This window comes from Gossypium raimondii, chromosome 9, assembly GCF_025698545.1.
Source record: "Gossypium raimondii isolate GPD5lz chromosome 9, ASM2569854v1, whole genome shotgun sequence".
Classification (NCBI taxonomy): domain Eukaryota; kingdom Viridiplantae; phylum Streptophyta; class Magnoliopsida; order Malvales; family Malvaceae; genus Gossypium; species Gossypium raimondii.
In genome coordinates, this window is record NC_068573.1 from 27,185,693 (window position 1) to 27,207,491 (window position 21,799).

The window sequence follows — 21,799 nt, forward strand, 5'->3', positions numbered from 1 at the left end:
AATTTTATATCAACATGACGATTGGCGAGGAAAATACGTTTATAGTATGGTGGATGGATCCACATTTATGTTTAGTTAAAGATAGTAATGATTTAACACGTAAGCTACTTATTGTCAGACATATCATTTTAATACTTTAAAGAATGAGAGTTTAATCCATCTAACCCAATTCAATATAATATTAAATAACAATAATATATTTTTATTTTTTAGAATAAGAAATATATACATCTCTAAATGGATTTAAGCTACTCATATTTTTTATCACATGACTATTATATTTAATAATTAAAATCTATAATCTATAACATATATAAAAATATGGGTTTAGAAAAACTTTTGAACTTATTAGAATATCTTTTATTTTCTATCGTAATACTAAATTCACTTTTAAAAATAATTATAATATTTAATTTAGAATTAATAAAATAGTTGTAATATTTATAAATTTAAAAATAATTATAATTATTAGTTAAAAGAGTTGTGCTAATTTTAAAATAAAATTATTACTTGAATAGAATTCTAAGCATAAAAAGTGTAGGAAAAATTGTGATAATTATAATTTAAAATTATTAGTTTAAAAAATTGACGTAAACAAAAGTTGTGTTAATAGAGCTATTACTTGAATTTAATTCTAAGTATCTTAATTATCGCATAATTAATATTAAAGTTAAGTGTGTTAATTAGTTATTTTTTTAATAATGTTATTTTACATTAATTACATAAAGTAAAACTATATTGTATCTTTGAATATGTTAAAACCGCTTTAATTATTATTTACAATTTTCTATCATACTATTTGAATTGATAATTTAACTTATTTTAATTATATTCAATAATTCAAATAAAATATTATTTTACTCTAATTATTACAATTAAAATGTAATATTAAAAAACTAATTAAATATTAAATGCATAAAATCACATGCAACACATGTGATGTTAGAAGCTAGTATATATAAAAGCATGAGTTTGGAGAAACGTTTGAATCGAAAAAGATACCCTTTATTGTTGATTATATTACTAAATTAACATTAAAATTATTTTTAAAATAATAGTTTTTTTATTCATTTGTACTATACAATTGAGTTGTTGAATTCATCGTATTAATAATAAGTGATATTAGTTAATAATAAGTGATATTAGTTAATAATAAATAAAATCATATCAATATTTTATAATATTTTTATAGAGTTTGGACTACACAATTGATTATATTTATTAATATATTATTTTAAATTAATTACCATTTAATTAGTGTTATAGTTATGTACCAATTAAAATTAAGATTTACTATTATAAATAGAATTCAACACATAATCATTTTCAAACAAAACATCTAAATAATATCACAAGAAAAGAACAGAGATTATTGACATTGGTAAGTTTGAAATGTCTAAAATATAATAAAGTACTAAAGTAATGATTTTCAAAGAGGAAATTCAAGTCATATTCAGATGACGAGGCGCTAGAGAGAGAGAAAAAAAGATCATTTTAATTAATGATGAGGTAAATTTATGATATTCATTGATTACATGATTATTTAGTTTATTTTACATATTATATTAAATTTATTTTAAGCTTAGCCTTATTCACTTTCCCTCTCATTCTATTGTCTAATGTAAAAAAATTCACTCTTATAATTGTATGTTCATATTAATTTTAAATTTACTTTATGTTTATTTTCTAATTACTATTATAATTTTATAAAATTCTCCAAATTACAATAATAAATTCTTTTTATTTATTCTAATAATTTTATAATTGTTCATGTAATTTGCAACTCAGAGTGAGTTATTATATTAGATGTCTAATGTTAATTGAAGATGATAATGAGAATGATGGATTGAAGAAGAAGAAGAAGAAGAAGAAGAAGAAGAAGAAGAAGAAGATGATGATGATGATGATGATGATGATGATGATGATGATTGATAGGTTGGTTGAAGTAGAAGATTAATATAAAAATGTATTATGATAATCTCATCCTAATGATAGAAGTTGAATTTTAATAAGATTCATAAAGTTTAATTTGATTATATTTGATAAATTTGAATTTACTTTTTAATTAATAGCATTGTTATTTTGTTTTTTAGGCAGGTTTTTGAAGTGGCTATCTACGTGCCAATGGAAATGCCCACTTTTGTCATCATTGTAACAAACAACTTACTTGCCATGTTTTAAAATGAAAATTTTTAAAACAAAATCTTTGGGTTATGATTGATGCTGATATTGTGGAAGTATTCAAGCCTATCCATAAGATCAATCCATTTGGAGTAACACATCTTAAGGATTGGATTGAATCAGATCTTACATATCAAATCCATTGATTTGTGGAGATTGGATCGAAAGCATTGAAGGCATATCTCCAAATAGTCCACTTCACTTTAGGTTTTATTAGTATATTGCATTTAGCTATTTTAATTGTTGTTTAATAGGGATTGGATTGTAATTGATCCTTAGTATGTTTGCAAGTCTTAAACTTCTATATATTTGAGAGACTTATATAGACTTTGTACCAAGTATTGAGAGCACTTAACAGTTCATAAAAGAACATTTTTGTGAGAGTGCATTTTGTTGTTTGGTTTTACAACCTAAGTTTTCAGGGAAAGAATTTATGTAACAACCTGTTTTTCAGTGGTGTCAGAAATAGTGGTTTCAGGACCACAATTCTGATGAGCGAGTCCATAGATATTATTAATTAATATTTATGAGTTTATTAGAGTGTCGTATTAAAGTTTGGTCCAGTGATTTTGATGTTTGATTGGCCAATTAAAGAAAAAGGACTAAATCATAAAAGCCGTAAAAGATAATCGATATTAATTTTTATTTATCCATCCTTAAGAGTCATGGACGGTTAGTGCTTATATTAAGTGGAAATAAAAGTTAAAATTAAATTAAAAATAAAATAAAATATGCTAAACTTAGGAAAACATGTCATCTTCATCATTTTCTTCTTCTTCCACCTATTTTCACCATTTTTAGAGAGAAAGGAATTCGACCAAGCTTCTCCTTACTTGCATGGTAGGTTTTTCTAGCCCGTTTTTAGTAAATTTCATGTTTTTGATAATATTGTAACTTAATCTAGCTAATCCAAGTATTAAAGCATAAAACTGTCAAAGTTTTAAAATGTTACCATTGATGAGTATTAATGTTTTTCTTATTAAATGTTTGAGTTTGAAGCTTTAATGGAAATGAGACTATTTATAAAGTGACTTTTGTTAGCTTTAAGCTTGGGGACTAGATTGCGTAAAATATTGAATGTGTCATGAAGTTTTTGTAATTCTCGGTTCTAGAGCATTATATGAGGATGAAATTAAAATAGTTTGAAAAATGAGGCTTAAAAATAAAATATACGATAGTTTTAGATTTAAGGACTAAATTGAATAAAATGTAAAAGTTTAGGAAAATATTTTAAAATGTTAAATAGAGAGTCATACGCATCTATTTATACTTTATAAGTATTTGAAGATGATAATTGAATTAAACTATTATATAGATCAAGAAACGAATTAATCGGTTGATAAACGCAAAAAGAAATTTTTTTGAATAGTCCTTGGTGTCATGTTTCTGTTGTTTTTGGTTAGGTAAGTTCGTATAATAATTAAGCTAATTATAATTACTTTTGGGATTTGATATGCATATATATTTATAACTTGTAGTTGAATATCTTTGGAACAATAATTTTGATTGTTGGAAGGATTAAATTGTAAACGTTGGTATAATTGATGTTTGTAATTGAAAAAGGGAATGTATACAGTTGAATTCATGTATATATGATGATGTTCAAAGGATTGACTGGTATAGATATTAATTGAGCCCCGTATGAACTTAGTGAAAACTAGGATACAAATGACATGTCATTAGGGTGTATAAGGTATAGGATGCTGGTTTTGGATGTTTTATCGATGGCTAAGGTCCAGCATGTGTTGCGGGTCCATCACAGCTTGTGTGAGCATTTCTTTTTCGAGTATCCAGCGTTACTTTACTATAGTTTGTCGAAACCGTTTTTTTGAAACCAAAAAATTTTAGTTGTCGACTTTAAAACACAAAACTGGAGTCGCCACCGATCCTTTATTAAGGTGTGATCGGCCCACCTTAAAAATAATTTTGGTCTGCGAAATTTGAGAAAACAGGTTCGGGAGTCAGTTACGCACGAGGAAGGATTAGCACCCTCGTAACGCCCAAAATCGGTACCAAATTGATTTTTTAATGCCTTGGTGTCGAAAATCTGAAAAGATTTTAAAAGGAAGCTTTTTATTTCACGAATGAATTAAAATAGTAAGACATTCTTATTTCAAAGAAATAAAACACCACACCCAGTGAGTTAGGGCACAATATTTTTAAATCTTCAAAATACCCGAATATTACCTTTTGTTTTTGAAAATTCTTATTTCGAGAAGTCAAAATATCAGGACCAGTAAGTTAGGACCCAACATTTTTAAACTCCAAGAATAAGCTTTTATTTAAAATTTGCGAATTTAGTGCAAAATGAATACTTAGCGTTCTAAATTCATCGAAGAATAATCACAATCCAGTAAGTTAGGACACGGTCTTTCTTGAGAATCATGAACGCCAAATACTTTGAAAACTTATGAAATATGATGATTTTAATGTTTTGACAAAACCAAAATATATTTCCGAAAGGTATGTTAAAAGTTAATGTATAATATGAAACAAACTTTAATTTGAGACCAATATGAATGAATATTTACAAATTTATATATAAGTACGATATACAAGTAAATTTGCAAACAAAAAGAAGGAATGAAATACGTCAAACCAAAAACTAATAAAAATGCATGTATATATGTATATGAAAATCATGAAAATAAAATAAAGATAAAAAATGTATATGTGTATATATTTACAAAATAAAAAAATGTATAAGTATATATATAAAATATAAAGTATATAAAAGTTTTAAAAATATAAAAATATATATATAAAAATGTATGAATAAAAGATATGCATGTATTCATAAAAGCTTTAAAATATATATATTAAAAATGCATATATATTATATATAAAAATATGCGTATGTACTATATGAAAAAATGCATATATATATTATGTAAAAACCATGCGTGTATGAATATAGAAATAATGATAATAACCATAATAATAAATAATATAATAATAATAAATAATGATATAATGATAAATATTTAAAAAATAAAAAAAACTAAAATGGACTAAATTGAATTAAAAACGAAAAGATGGGGTAGATTCGAAGCAAATTAAAGACAAGACCACATTGAATGCACGCACAACAGTGGAGGACCAAAAGGGAAATTATTCTTGCCTTCCAAAACGCTGCGCAGCAATGGGCCAAAATGGAACAAAAACAAAACATGCGGGAAAATTTACAAGAAATCAGAAATTCAATTTAGACGCACTGCAAGAATAGGGGACCGAGCGCGCAAATAGACCATTTAAGGTCAGACGCACGGATTCCCCTTTTCCAAACAGCACCGTTTGCCAGTAAAATGTTTTCCGTAAAATGATTTCTTGAAAATATTTTACTTTTCTGTAAAATGATTTACTGGAAAATATTTTCTAGTGTTTGGATGAATCATGTAAAATATTTTTTCATTGTTTGGTGATTTCTGAAAATATTTTCCGGAAAATTTGTTTTACATATATTAATATATATTAATAAATTTTATATTTTAAATTGATTTTACATATATTGCAATGATTTATTTATAATAATAATCAATTATTAAGCTACAATATTAACGTCATAAATTGAAAACAACTAATATCAAATAAATTATTTGTAATTGTGTTAAAAAATAAAAACAAGAATTGAATAATTATAAATTAGCTTCAAAACCACAATGAATACTAGAAATTAATAATTTATCCAAATACATAATTAATAGTACACCACATAGTAACAACATTGTCCAAGTGCATAATATTACACCACATAAAAGTATCAATATCTTCAACCTTGAGAAAGTTTTTGAAGCCAAATTTTTTTATGCTTCTTATTTTTAACTAAAAAAAATTTGGCCTCGGATTCATGACTTACTAGATAATCAAACACAGAACACATGAAGTCATCATCAAATCCTTCTTCCTCCATCGACATCATTTGTTCGTAAAGCTGTGATGTCTTATCAGCAGTAAATTGCTCCAAAGCATTAGCAATTTTCCAAGTTGTTCACCCACAAATTTAATTTGTTCATCAACGACACTTTCTTGAACACTTTTTCTTTTATGTTTGGATGTGCCAGATGAATATACATTTGTTCTTACCTCTTCAGCCTCTTCATTGCCGCAGTCTACAGGCATTGAATCTTCATTACCATCATCCAAATCTATGTCAGCAAATGTTCTGGCAAAACTCCCTGTTGCCATATCTTTGCCAACAACCAAAGCCATTTCATCATAATGATCAATGCTTTTATTCAAAAATGGTTCATACTTCTTGTGTGCCTATTGGATATTATACACAATTAGAATAACAAGTAAAAATCAATTGAAATATACTTAACATATATATACATATATTACCATCACTGCTACATCATATGTCGCTCTATCACATGTGATCATTTTCATGTTATCATCCCATCCAAAACCACTTTCACCTCGAATTTTGCATATAATCTGCCACTGGTTTTTTACTGTCCTCAAATGATTTTCCACATGCTTCGCATCGCATTGGACTTGGAATCTTTCAGAAATGGCGTCGACAACTCGATTAATAGAAACCGCTTTGAAAGTATTAGAAGGCTTATTTCCTTTTCGAGCCTCCTTTGCTAGAATTTCAAGGAAAACATGTTCCATCGGTTTTGTCCACCTAAATTGTTTGGAGGTCCCTTCTTTGTTGCCCTTACCCATTCTACATTAAATAATTGTCATTGTCAATCATTTCAATATCCAACAAGCTAAAAACATAATAATAAATTCAATATCCAACAAGCTTAAAACATAATCAGTATCTAAAAAATTCAAGACATATATCAAAATCCAACAAACTAAAATTTCAATATCATTATCCAACAACATTTACAAAAAAAAAAAAACAATTTTAATACTAAAACATACATAACATAGAAACAATAACCCTAAGCCCTAAACCTACCTAATATTTCTAGCCATATAATCAGTCCACATAGTTTGTGCAATTTCATCTCTCTAAGCAGATCATTCTCTTACTTCTTGTCTTTCTTCTCACTCCGTGAGAGTTGATATTATCAAATTAGACTCAGACGCCTCGTATAATCCTTGATTAAGTAAATCACTAGGATCAACTCCCATTATATGATTATGAATGATACAACAAGCTAAAACTATATCTACCTAAGTTTGAAAATTCCAAAATGGTTTAGCATCTAATACACGAAACCGTTTCTTCAAAATCCTAAAAACACGTTCAACAGTGATTCGTAATGATGAATGATGAAGATTAAAGAGTTCCTTTGCATTTTTAGGCCCTTCAGCAGCAAACTCTTTTAAATGATATCGAACACCAATATGGGGTAATACATCCATTTCGAATGCCATATCCAGCATCAGTAAGATAATATTTACCTACAATTTTACAATACATAATTAATAGTAATAAACTATGAGCTTACTAGAACTATTTGCTATTTAATGATAAATATTACTTTCTGGAATTCGTAATCCTCCTGGGCGTGAAAGTGCATCACTTAAAATACGAGAATCATGTGCACTACCTTCCCAACCAGCTAGAACATAGGAAAATTTCAAATCAAATGTAATGGCAGCTAATACATTTATGTCTTCCCCCCTTTACGGCTACGAAATCTTCCTTGAATGCTAAGTGGAATGGATGCACGAATATGAGTTCCATCTAATGCTCCAATACAATCTTTAAAATAAGGATAAAACCTTGGATTGTTTCTAATTTCACTAGGAGTTGACTCATCAGGTAATCTAATAACTAGTGTATACAATTTCAAAATAGCTCTCAATACAATCCTAAAGTAACGGTGAACTGTCTCAGTTGATCTATAATATCTAGATCCAATCACTCGAAACCTTACATTATGACCAATTATATGTAAAAATATAACTACTTGCTCCCTAATATTGACAGATTTAGATGATTTTAATAAATTATTCCTACTAAGAATATCACATAAATTAAAAAAGGCTATCGGTCTCATCTTATCACATCAATACAATTCTGGTCACCACTATATAAAATACTATTAATATAATTTTCTCTTTCATAATCTCGATTCACACGAGGGCGAGAAGCAATTTCCTTCCTAGTTTCTAATTTTTTAATCCAAAGAGCCCCAAAAGCTAAAACTGAAGCCACGACTCCGACAATTGCCATTTGATGTTGATTACGATCCATATACACAAAATAATGCCACACAAATATATGATCACTACAAAAAAGATGCAAGAGTTTCATAAGATCACATAAAGTTACCATGACTAAAAGTGCATACATACATATCAAGCTAATTATAATTGCATAATAATATTTTGAAAGTACCACTTAAAATATATTGATCATAGTTAATACAATACTTCAATAAATGATTTGGTTAATACAATACTTATATTTGATAAGCATATGAAAATGAAAGCATGACAAATGAGTTTTCTTGTAGGAAATTGTGAAAGAATTGTAACTAATGTGTTGAATCATGAGTTTGATTGGTGCAAGATTTTGTTATATATTATTAGGTTATCTTTCATGTATAATTAATTAATTAATCCTCATTATATATTTAATCAAGAACTTGAATGGGAAATTTCAATGGAATTCATTTAAAATCAATATATTATTAGGTGCAATACTTTAATACATTATTAAAATGGTGATGCCTCTTTTTAAAATATAAAAATTAAATTATAAATTGCTAACAAGTGTGTTTTCTTTCTTTATTTTGAAATCTAAACAAAAAAAATTGACAATGTTATAAATTTTTTTATTTCTATTTTTTTATAATTTTTTAAATTATAAATTTATTAATTTTTATAAAAAATAAATAATGTTTAAGTGCACTGCTATAATTGCTATAATCTCAAATGTCCAGCATGATTTTGTTTGCTCCATTTTCAGCATGAAAAAAGCAGATGCCTCCACTTACTCAAACCAGCCTTTTTGGTTTTCTATGAAAAGTGTTATTTAGCTGTTTATAAAAATATCAACGAAAAGAACAATCCAAGACCTTTTTAATGTGCGTAAAACATCTGATTAACTGAAACCAAACTTTAGCATTCTAATGTTCAATGATAATCCTTCTCAAAAAACTGAAACTGATTGAACAAAGGAAGTTGGCAAAAGCCATGTGAGGATGGCAAACTCAAATTCTAGATCTACTATAAAATCATAAATGTTAGTTTAAACCTTCAAACACAAGCCAAAGATGCTAGATATCAAATGAACATTCATCACCCCTTTTCTCTAGCATCAAATACTAACAGATCATTAAGTGCTAACAAATACTAACAAATACTAACATATCAGTAAGTGCTAACCAGAGAAAGGCACATATGCCAATTCATACATTAATCATACATTGCTCACTTGACTAACATTAATCATTACTCATCATGTAATTTAGCCAATTAGTCCACATGCCAATTCCATATGCTATAAATCATGCCAAAATTACCAAAATTCATGACATAGGCACGTATGTATTTACCTACCATCAACCAAATATAACAGCTCATCACTGCCATTTCCCAAATAATACTAATAGATCAATAAGTGCTAATCAGAGAAAGACACATATGCCAATTCATACATTAATCATACATTGCTCACTTGACTAACATTAATCATTACTCATCATGTAATTTAGCCAATCAGTCCACATGCCAATTCCATATGCTATAAATCATGCCAAAATTACCAAAATTCATGACATAGCCACATATGTATTTACCTACCATCAACCAAATAAAACAGCTCATCATTGCCATTTCCCAAATAATACTAACAAATCAGAGTAAAAATGTAAATCAATAATAAACCATACCCAAACACATCCAACAATCATGCTTAATTCACTTGAACCGAATTATAACAACCACAAATGCATATTATACCAAATCATATATCAAGCACACCACAAACATATAACAACCACAAATGCCATGCCATTGGCAGACTAGAATCAAGAAAAAAGACATTCCAAAGATGCTCAACACCAGCCTCTTATGAAAATATCAACCAAGGCCACCAACAGGAGTAAGAATGCTGAGGTAGAGGCTAGGACAACAAGAACTATACAGCTGAAGGTCAAGCATAGAAAGAAATTAGAACTGTTAGGAGCAATAAAAAACAAACACAAATCATTAATGGATTGATTTTTATTTTTGAAATTACAATATATCAATTCTTAACTAAATAATTACCTCAACTCTAATTTTTCATTGGAAAAATACTCTAACTCAAACAAACAAATTTACTTAGAATTCTCAATACTTAGAATTCTCAATACTTGTATATCAGAGGTGAAGGTGAGCATGGCTACTACAAAGGCACACATACCTTCACTAACCTTAGCCCATAATTTATTACCCTAAATTTGAAGTCAGGGCCCTTTATTTCCTGCTTGCCAACCAGTTGCTATCAAACAAGGCAATTTGTGTTTTTGACTTAAAATACTCGACATGGATTTAAGCTACTAATCTCTATTGTATGACAGGGGAAGCTATATATTGGGAAGTAATAATATTGCAGACCCTACAAATCAGAACAAAATCTTGTAAGACATATTACTCTGTTTAGGATGAATTCAAGGCATCATCTAGAGACCTATTTTGCCATACAAAAATGCAAATCAATATACAGTTTGCAGGTAGGTTCAGCAAGCTTGAGAATAGCAAGATATGAAATCAACACCTTGCATTACCCAATTTTCGTGCATAAAAACCTAAAACCCTTTTACAATCTAATCAGTGTCAACAATGTAACTTATTACTGAACAATGCACTAACATTTTCTTATGAAATGAAACCAGACACAAGTTCGCATTTTACAGGTTGAAATTTCCCAGAAATAAAAATTGAAAATAAAACCATAAAAAATGAAAAAATGTAAGGGATAAAGTTACCTAAAATTTCCCAGAGATCTGACGAAAATTGGAGTGGAGATAGCAAAAAAAAAAAAATGGTGGTCAGAAACTGAGAACGTTTGGATCGGCAATTTGGACGGATACGGAGAGGAGGGAACCGAGGAAATGAAAAACCACTGCGATAATCGATAGAGAGGAATGAAGGAATGAAGGAGGAGGGTGGGGGGTTACTGGAAAATCGATAAACACAAGAAGTTTTCTAACGGAAATGAAGGAAGGAATGAAGGAGGCGATAGAGAGGAGAGCTGAAAATGTCTTACGGAAATTGAAAGGGTAAGACATTTTCCTTAAAAGTGTAAGCCATTTTCCCGTGTTTTGGAGTTCATTTTCCAAATGGAAAATGTTTTCCACCAAACAAACGCTAGAAAAGTTGGAAAACATTTTACAGAAAATCAATTCCATCAATCAAACAGACCCTAAGTGGACGTAGAGATCAAATCATATAAAATTAAATTAAATTTAAAATGCTTATTTAAATATTTTTTTTTATTTTAAAATTTTACCTTAGACGATCACATGCGAAACTTCAATCAATTCATGAGTTTGCGAATTAATCACTTTAAATATATTATTTTAAAATATAAATAATAAGATTTTTTTCAGTTCTATGAGGAATTAATATAACATTATAGTGTTTTCGCTTTATGTTGTTTTCTCTACAAAAATAAAATATAATAATAGTTTTCCTCTTCTTTGAATGAAAAATAAATATATAATATTTTAAATATAAAAAATAAAACAAAAATACATTTTCTCTTCTTTTTTTTTATTTTTATTTTCTCTCCCATTCTTTTCTTTCCATCATTGCCAAACGATTAAAAACAAAATTTCTACGTGTCAATTTTAGAAGGCACAATTTCTACAATTCCTTTGGTATCCCTCTATTATAGTGACTTAATCAAATTAGTCTCCTATTATTAAATTGATTAATTTACTTCTTACATCACTAATAAGAATCAAATAATGTTAAATTGAAATAGAATTAACATTTATTATTTAAAAATATAATTTATTGTTTAATAGAGTTAATATTTTTAAAGTTTTTATGGTTATATAAATGAAATCTTTTGTTTAGAATTGAATGCAATTAAAAAATTATTCAAGACATTTTTATACAATAAATGTCAACTCTACTACAATTTGAATTTATTTATTTTTAAATATTATAGGTACTAAATTGATTCATTTAATAATAGAACTACTAATTTGATTTACTCTTTATAATATAGGGACCTCCGAGGTACTTATTTCTTGATTTTGACTAAGAGATTAGAATTTATTTTATTTTCCTATCCATGCAATTTTTTACAAATCTAATTGCAAAATTCATTTCAATATATAATTTTATATTTTTCATGCTATTAAATATATATTCGTTCTTATAGATCTAATATACATATCTTTCTTATTTTATTTTTAATATTATTAATTTTCTATTATAAATATTTTATTAAATTCCAATACTAATATTTTTTAAAAATACTGTTTCAAAAATGTGATTCTGATTAGTAGTATTATGAATTGATGGAATTTAAAGTGCTAAAATTTTTAAAATCTAAAGAAAATTAAAATTTTTTCAAACATATCTTAAAATTTTCTCTTTCAATATCATAAAAATCTTTTGGGTATAATTTAAGAGGTAGTATTTAATATATGGACACTGTAATTTTTTATTTTACAAGTAATTTTAAAAGATTTTATGTGTTTTTTAAATATTTTTAAATATTTTATTATACTTTTATAGGACACTTGACCACCTGGCCCTACTTGTGGAGTCTAAAAACTCCACCAATAGTGTATTAAATATTTTCTCATAATTTAATTGATTAATTAGGTTAATTTTAAAAATAACATATAAAAATTTAAATTCTAAAATTTAATATTTTAATCTTTGTTTTGAAATTTGATGTTGTTATAAAATTGTTACAAACAAACTATTTTTAAAAATGGAAAGTATATTTTTAAAAAGTAACTTTTAATAATGTTAGAATTATCTATACTATATTTAAGATTTTGATCTTTACTATATTTAAGATTTTGATTGAGTTAGTGTCACCACCACCGTCAACTCATAAAGTTACCAAAAGCCCATTATTTTGTGAGTAATAGATATTATTTTGAGGGCAATTTTATTTTCTCATATAAAATTTTTAAAATACTCACACATGATAGGATTTTAACTCAAAAATTATAATTTTAATCTCAACTTTACCATTTTACAAAAGAAATATTTAATTATTATATCAATTTTTTTTTTAAAAAATTGTTATATATATATATTTACTTATATCATGGGTGTCAAAACCGCTTTTTGAAAACAAAAATTTGAGTTGTCGACTTTAAAAACGAAAATGGGAGTCGCCACCGATCCTTGATTAAGGTGTGATCGGCTCACCTTAAAAACAATTTTGGTCTGCGAAATTTGAGAAAACAGGTTCGGGAGTCAGTTATGCACGAGGAAGGGTTAGCACCCTCGAAACGCCCAAAATCGGTACCAAAATGATTATTTAATGTCTTGGGGTCGAAAATTTGAAAAGATTTTAAAAGAAAACTTTTTATTTCATGAATAAAAACAAATAGTAAGACATTCTTATTTCAAAGAAATAAAACACCACACCCAGTGAGTTAGGGCACAATATTTTTAAATCTTCAAAATACCCGAATATTGCCTTTTGCTTTTGAAAATTCTTATTTCGAGAAGTCAAAATATCAGGACCAGTAAATTAGGACCCAACATTTTTGAACTCCCAAGAATAAGCTTTTATTTAAAATTTGCGAATTTAATGCAAAATGAATACTTAGCGTTCTAAATTCATCGAAGAATAATCGCAATCCAGTAAGTTAGGACACGGTCTTTCTCGAGAATTATGAACGCCAAATACTTTGAAAATTTATAAAATATGATGATTTTAATGTTTTGACAAAACCAAAATATATTCCTCGAAAGGTATGTTAAAGTTAATGTATGGTATGAAACAAAATTTTAATTTAAGACCAATATGAATAAATATTTACAAATATATATATAAGTACAATATACAAGTAAATTTGCAAATATGTATGCATATTAAAACACATACATATAGGTATACATATAAAAATGAAATATGCAGAAAAACTTATAATAACTTCTAAAAAATATGTATGTTTATTTTACAAATATACATGTGAAAATTCTGAAAGTAAAATAAAAATATAAAATATGTATTTGTGTACATAATTTTAAAAAATAATAGAAATGTATAAGTGTATATATATATAAAATATAAAGTATATAAAAGTTAGGAAAATAAAAATAAAAAAATCGTGTGCATAAGTATATGCATGCATTTATAAAAGCTTGGAAATATATACATATACTACAACAACTGTATATATATTATATAAAATGACCATGCAGTATACTTTGAAAAAAACATGCATATATATGTATTATATATAAAAAATTAGAATCCGAAATATAAAAACAATATGCATATATGTACATGAAAATAATAAATAATAATAAATAATAATAAGAATAATAAACAAGTAATAATAAAAATATAATAATAATGTAAAAAAATGGATTGAATTGAATAAAAGACGAAAAAGCGGGGGCAAATTCGAAAATAAATAAAAAAACCAACTTGATTGCGCAGGAAACAATGGAGGACCAAAAGGGAAATTAATCCCGCCCTCCTACATGCTGCACAGCACTGGATTAAATTAAGACGAAAAACAAAATGTGTGGCCAAATTAAAGAGAAAAAAAAAGATTTGATTGAAGCGCGTTGCAAAAAAAAGGACTAATAGCGCAAATATCCCATTCGGCCAGAACACGTGGATCCTCCCCTCCGGGTCGGGTTACCGCGCGGGTCTGGCCATCAAAACGGTGCCGTTTTCGTCTTCATTATAAAAAACTAAAATTTTCTTTCAAAAACACCATTCTAATTCATTTTTCTTTTTCTTAAAACAACAGAGAAAGGGGGGAAGGTGCTCTGCTAGGGTTCCTTAACCCAGCTTTGCGTCGCTGCTCGGCCTACGCCTCCACGACCCGATTTCATCGGAGAAGACACTGGCCTGACGACTCCGGCGACTAGGTAAGTCTCTTTCCCCTTTTCTTTATATTTTAAACAAAAAATAAAATAAATAAAATGAAAATAAATAAAAAACGAAAGTAAGAAAATAGAACCCCCAAAAAAATCACCTTTTTGTATTCCAAAAAATTTTGTATCTCTCACTTTTTCCCTCTGTTTTTCGTGTCCTCCCTATTTTCGTATGTTTTTTTACACTCAAAAATCCCCCTTTTTTACAAAATCAAACGACTTTATATAGCCCGAAAAAAAGAAAAACTAAATCGAATAAATCTATTATTTTGTTGTTTTCTCTCTATTGGACTCCTTGAGTTCGTTTTGCAGGTATTCATGGAGAGAAACGTGCGCATGGAGGAGCTAGTCCCGAAATGTGCGCCGGTCGGGGTCTATTGGAGGCGGGGAGGCTACTGCGACTAGGTTGAGTGGCGTTAGGGTTTCTGCTTTCAGTGTTTTTGGGCTGGGGTTTGTATTGGGCTAGGGTAATTAGGCTTTAGATGGGTTCAGGCCTGCTTTGTTTTGTGCGGGCCCGACCTTATTTGGGCTTGTACAGTTGCCCCTCTTTGCTCGTTGTCGTGTAACGGGAACAGAGCAAAGACTAAAAGCCCAATTGTGCCCGGTCTTACTGAGCTTCGACTTCTTCAATGCTTTTCTTCTTCAAGTAGCCTCATTCCTTCCTACTGCATCTTCAGAGGTATAGGGACTAGTGTTTCAATCTACTCCACTGCAATGTCAGGGAGATATGATTCAAATGTTGTAGCTTCTCAAAAGAACAAAATTTGCTATCTTTAATCTGCTCCACTACAACTTCAGGGAGATAAGACTTGTAGCTTCAATTTGTTCTGCTACAACTTAAAGATAACTCTGATGCGATCTGCTCTACTGCAACTTCAGAGAGATGAGATCTGTGATTTTAATCCACTCCATTGCAACTCCAAGGAGATAGGACTGGTTATTTTTGTCTGCTCCACTGTAACTTCAGGGACATAAGACTTGTATCTTCGATCTACTTCACCACCAGTATGGAGGACAAGATCTGCTCTCTTTGATCTACTTCATGCCAATACATGAAGACAAGATCTACTTTCTTCGATCAATTCCACTACCGACCAGGGAAATAGAATTACTGGCACCAATATACTCCGCTGCAACCCCAGGGAGGTAAAATCTACCATCTTTGATCTACTCCACTACTACTTAGGGAGATAAGATCTGTAATCTTCAATCTATTCCACTGTTGCCCAGGGAGATAGAATTACTGGCTTCAATGTACTCCACTGTAACCTCAGAGAGGTAAAATCTGCCATCTTTGATCTGCTCCACTACTGCTTAGGGAGATAAGATCTGTAATCTTCAATCTATTCCACTGTTGCCCAGGGAGATAGAATTACTAGCTTCAATGTACTCCACTGTAACCTCAGGGAGGTAAAATCCACCATCTTTGATCTGCTCCACTACTACTTAGGGAGATAAGATCTGTAATCTTCAATCTATTCCACTGTTGCCCAGGGAGATAGAATTATTGGCTTCAATGTACTCCACTATAACCTCAGGGAGGTAAAATCTGCCATCTTTGCTCTGCTCCACTACTGCTTAGGGAGATAAGATCTGTAATCTTCAATCTATTCCACTGTTGCCCAGGGAGATAGAATTACTGGCTTCAATGTACTCCACTGTAACCTCAGGGAGGTAAAATCCACCATCTTTGATCTACTCCACTACTGCTTAGGGAGATAAGATCTGTAATCTTCAATCTATTCCACTGTTGCCCAGGGAGATAGAATTACTGGCTCCAATATACTCCGCTGCAACCTCAGGGAGGTAAAATCTGCCATCTTTTATCTGCTCCACTACTGCTTAGGGAGATAAGATCTATAATCTTCAATCTATTCCACTGTTGCCCAGGGAGATAGGAGTACTGGCTTCAATGTACTCCACTGTAACCTCAGAGAGGTAAAATCTGCCATCTTTGATCTACTCCACTACTGCTTAGAGAGATAAGATCTGTAATCTTCAATCTATTCCACTGTTGCCTAGGGAGATAGAATTACTGGCTTCAATGTACTCCACTGTAACCTCAGGGAGGTAAAATCCACCATCTTTGATCTGCTCCACTACTGCTTAGGGAGATAAAATCTGTAATCTTCAATCTATTCCACTGTTGCCCAGGGAGATAGAATTACTAGCTTCAATGTACTCCACTGTAACCTCAGGGAGGTAAAATCCACCATCTTCGATCTGCTCAACTACTTCTTAGGGAGATAAGATCTATAATCTTCAATCTATTCCACTGTTGCCCAGGGAGATAGAATTACTGGCTTCAATGTACTCCACTATAACTTCAAGGAGGTAAAATCCACCATATTTGATCTGCTCCACTACTACTTAGGCAGATAAGATCTGTTATCTTCGATCTACTTCACGCCAATACATGAAGACAAGATTTGCTTCTTTCAACCTGCTCCACTGTTGCTCAGGGGGATAAGGCTTTATGATTTCACCGATCTATTCTCTATGGAACACGATCTGTATGATTCAATTATGAACCTAATTATGCCTAGGGATTAGGATGTCATGAACAGAATGAATCAAATTCTCCTAACTAGACATGTACAAATGACATTTGAATGAATGCAGAATGTCATGAAAATAATATTTTAACGCTCGAGTTATTATTACTCTAAGTTTATCAATGTTTTATTGCCAATGTGCTATAACGCCTTTTGCTCGGCTGGCGTCTCCAAAGAAACACTTGACCAGATTGCCCTCACTATAAACCTTCAAGTTTGATCTGCTGGGATGTACAATTTGTACCATCTTTCTCCCGTTGTAACCGAAGAGTAAAAAGATTTGGCCTTTTTAATCCCCTGCTATCACAATTCAAGGATAAAAGATGTGAAATTTTTTGGTCTTTTACACCATTCCCAGGGCATTACACCAAATGCTCATGCACAAATGAAGAAATCTTCTCCAAGAACAACTTCTTCCTAATATTCAGTGATTATTGTTTGCTTGTTCATTGAAGCTTTATCACCAATACGACATATTGCCCTTTTGTTCAATTAATACTTTAGACAAGAAAATTCAAAGGGATAGTCTTAATTTAGACTCTTCTTTATCAGATTTCCAACCTGGTGCGTTCTAAACAATAGTCTTGTTTGAGGTTCCTATATTATTCAGAAACTTCTAGAGTAATATGCAAAACTTCCCTTGTGAAAGTTTTATTAGTCCATTAATCATTATTCTAATGCAACATGCTTGCAAAAAAGATCATGGATAAGAATAGAATTGGTTTTGAGCATAGCTCAAAATGAGTAAATTGTCAATAATGATAAAGATGGATAACAAAGGAATTGATTTAGGAATATGTATCTTGGAAATGAATAAAGTGTTCCAAGAATAACAAAAATGGTATACGGATTAGGTGCCCCAGATATCGCCGCTTGAACTTCTCTATACAAACTCTCTGAAGACCATTTTGAGTTTAACATGTGTTTAGGAGATCTACAGTACTTTGTCGATGCCCCAATATGTCGCCTACCCTTTCCTGCTAATTCAGGTATAACAAGATCACCATATGCCTCGATCCGACAGAAATTCGAGTTGCTCTGATTACCTCGTGCCCCATTCTGATCAATATTTGAGTAGCCCTTTTTGGGTTTTCAACTCAAATCCCCTTTGGTCTCAAGGTGCCCTTTGCGGGTTTTCACCTTGGCCTCTCCATTTTTCTTTTTTATTTTTCTTTTTATTTTTTTGGACTCAAAGCGCCCTTTGGGGGGTTTTCACCTTAGTCTTTTTTAGAAATCAAAGCGCCCCTTGCGGGTTTTAACCTTAGTTCCTTCTCCTTCTTAAGCAAAGGATTTCTTGACTGAACCTGAGTTTATAGGACAAGGCAAGTTTTTTATCATCCATCTGACTCAAGATTAATGCTCCTCCAGAAAAGGCCATTTTTACAACGTAAAGTCCTTCCTAATTTGACATCCATTTTCCTCTGAAATCCTTCTGAAGAGGAAGAATATTCTCAACACTAGGTCCCCCTCGGGAAACTCTCTAGGACGAACCTTTTTGTTGTAGGCTTGCATCGTCCGTTTCTAGTATATCTGACCGTGATATCAAGATTGGGTCTATTCTGCTTCATCTAACTTCAGCTCAGCCAATACTCGGAGATAAAAAATTTTGATTTCAATGGATAGAACCGTGATAAACTAAAGAGAAAGGCATTGCCCCGATAAAGAATTTTCACTGCATTATTTATGATGTTTATCTTGAATATACTGTAGATTTTTGATGTCGTACTGCTATTCAGATTACAATGACAATGCTAACCCGGGCATATCCTGGTATGGCAATGTAAAGATATCTTTAAACTCTTGCTCGGTCATGCAAGTTCTCTCAAGGTCACAGTCTCTATTGTCTCATTTGTTTCTCTTATTGCTTTACCATCCTCAACAAGTCAGGAGATAAGCTACAATTTATGACATCTTCAAAGTCATGAGATCCCTCTAAACACATGTCTCACTCAAAAGGCGATTTTGAGTCTGTAGCAACGTCACTCATGTCATTGATATTTGGGGACCCATAGTGGGTACCGAAGAATATACAAAAGAATGTATGAATAATATGAATGAATAAATGGTTTGGCAGGAAAAATTCAAAAGAATAAAAAATCGTAAAGAATGAAAGAACATTTGCTCAAAGATGATTGCAATAATGTATTTCATTAAAATAATAATGTTCAGACGTGAGCCTATTTCACAAAGAAATTCCTATTGCTTCTAGGCTGAAAGCAACAAGTGTGTTCTGAACATTACTCTAACAGACTCTAAATACTTCAGGGGTTTCCTCTACAGTCCCATTATTTAGAATACCTCTAAGACGAATATCTAACAAGGACCCTTTTAATTGTGTCTGCATACATGGCATCGAGTGCAAACTTCTCACCACTTCTTCATACGCTGCAGTCCCTCCATCCTCAATCATGATTGGGTAACGGATTTTCTGCACTTGATGAGTCACCCAACTTGACAATACCCATGTTGATGAATTTTTCAACTAGCTTTTTGAAGGTAATGCAATTCTCTATTGAGTGCCCCGTAATGCCTGCGTGGTAGTCACATTGTGCGATCGCATCATACCACTTAGGATACAGAGGTTGTGCAGGTTTTAAGTAATGAGGAGCAACAACATGCGCATCGAACAAGCTTTGATACAACTCCTTATATGACATCGGAATTGGTGTGAACTGGAGCTTCTCGGTACCTGGTTTCACTCCAGATTCTTGTCTTCATGAACCTTGTTGGTTAGTAGCCACCTTTCTTGGCTGACTCACAATAACTGGTTTAGAGTAACTCGTATTGTTCACATCATTTTCTCTTCTCCTTGAGACTGACCTCTTGTTACTCTCCTCTGTATCAATTTTCCCACTTCTTATAGCATTTTCGATCATTTCACCATTCATAACTATGTCAGAAAAGCTTTTTGTGGCACTTCCTAACATATGTGTGATGAACGAGGCTTTCAATGTATTTATAAAAAGCATCGTCATTTCTTTCTCTAAGAGCGGTGGTTGAACTTGGACTGCGACTTCCCTCCATCTTTGTGTGTACTGCCTAAAGCTTTTGCTCGGCTTCTTCTCCATGTTTTGAAGGGTAATTCTATCAGGAGCCATGTCTGTCACATGACTATACTGTTTCATGAATGCTTGTGCCAAGTCCCTCCATGAATCAATCGTGGTACGGCTCAGCTGATTGTACCACTTAGATGCTGCCCCTGCTAGGCTATCTTGGAAACAGTGTATTAATAGCTGGTCATTGTTAACATATCCAGCCATTCGCCTGCAGAACATGGTGATATGAGCCTCTGGGCAAGCCGTCCTATTGTACTTCTCAAATTCTGACATCTTAAACTTATGAGGGAGTACCAAATCAGGAACTAAGCTCAGCTCTTTAGCGTCAATCCCACGACAGCTTTCGGTGACTTCCATCGCCCTGAATTTCTCCTCGAGCCATTTGCACCTTTTCTCTAGCTGCTTTGGTAACTCCTCCTTTATTCTTTCCTTTTCAGCCACTTCATCGAAGTCAGGAATGGCAGAGTTAATAGGGTAGTTTTCGGGGTTAGAGCCCAGTCTAGCTTGAAAGTTTGAAGCACTAGCCTGGGACTACTGAGGCCTGATTGTGACAGTGGGTTTGTGCGGAAATTCAGCCTGAGTTCGAACATGTGGAGGAGTTAAGCCTGGAGGATAGAGTGGTTCATTACCCTCTTCGACATCAGCCATGGGACCCTTTCCCTTATCACCTCCTCCAGTCAACAGTTTGGTTAGCTTCGCCATCATATCATCTTGGGATTCTCGCATCTTCTCAGACATATCCTGTTGCATCTTATCTAACCGCTCCTGCACCTGTAGCTAAAGTCGGTCTTGCATCTCCTTCTGACACTGTTCGAGTTTTTCCAATCTCTGATCCATGTCCTTAATCTTTGCTCGAGTGCCGTAACGGTGTTTGGTTAGTTGGTGGGTTTCTAGGTTAACTGAGCAATGATTTTAGTTAATTAGGATCCTTTAACTGTGTTTAATGCATATGATGTAATGAAATGCAAATGCATGAAATGAATGCAAAAAAGAGACGTTGATTCATGTTCAATT

General features: G+C 31.2%; 1 protein-coding gene across 1 annotated transcript; it reads right to left on the bottom strand.

Annotated features, from left to right (window-relative positions):
• Window positions 1-6,096: 6,096 nt before the first annotated feature.
• LOC105798782 (uncharacterized) lies at window positions 6,097-21,535 on the bottom strand. The gene is made up of 5 exons (XM_012628994.2): window positions 21,415-21,535; window positions 21,080-21,225; window positions 7,361-7,545; window positions 6,523-6,853; window positions 6,097-6,444 (listed from the first exon to the last, which is right to left on the bottom strand). Exons 1-5 carry the CDS (start codon window positions 21,533-21,535, stop codon window positions 6,097-6,099), a joined length of 1,131 nt encoding a protein of 376 aa, XP_012484448.2.
• Window positions 21,536-21,799: the final 264 nt, after the last annotated feature.

Coding starts and splice junctions, on each gene's coding strand:
- LOC105798782 (XM_012628994.2), bottom strand. CDS start 21,535: ATGCAACAGGATATGTCTGAGAAGATGCGAGAATCCCAAGATGATATG. Junction 21,226..21,414: donor CATGGCTGATGTCGAAGAGG/GTAATGAACCAC, acceptor ACTTCGATGAAG/TGGCTGAAAAGGAAAGAATA. Junction 6,445..6,522: donor CATATGATGTAGCAGTGATG/GTAATATATGTA, acceptor AATATCCAATAG/GCACACAAGAAGTATGAACC.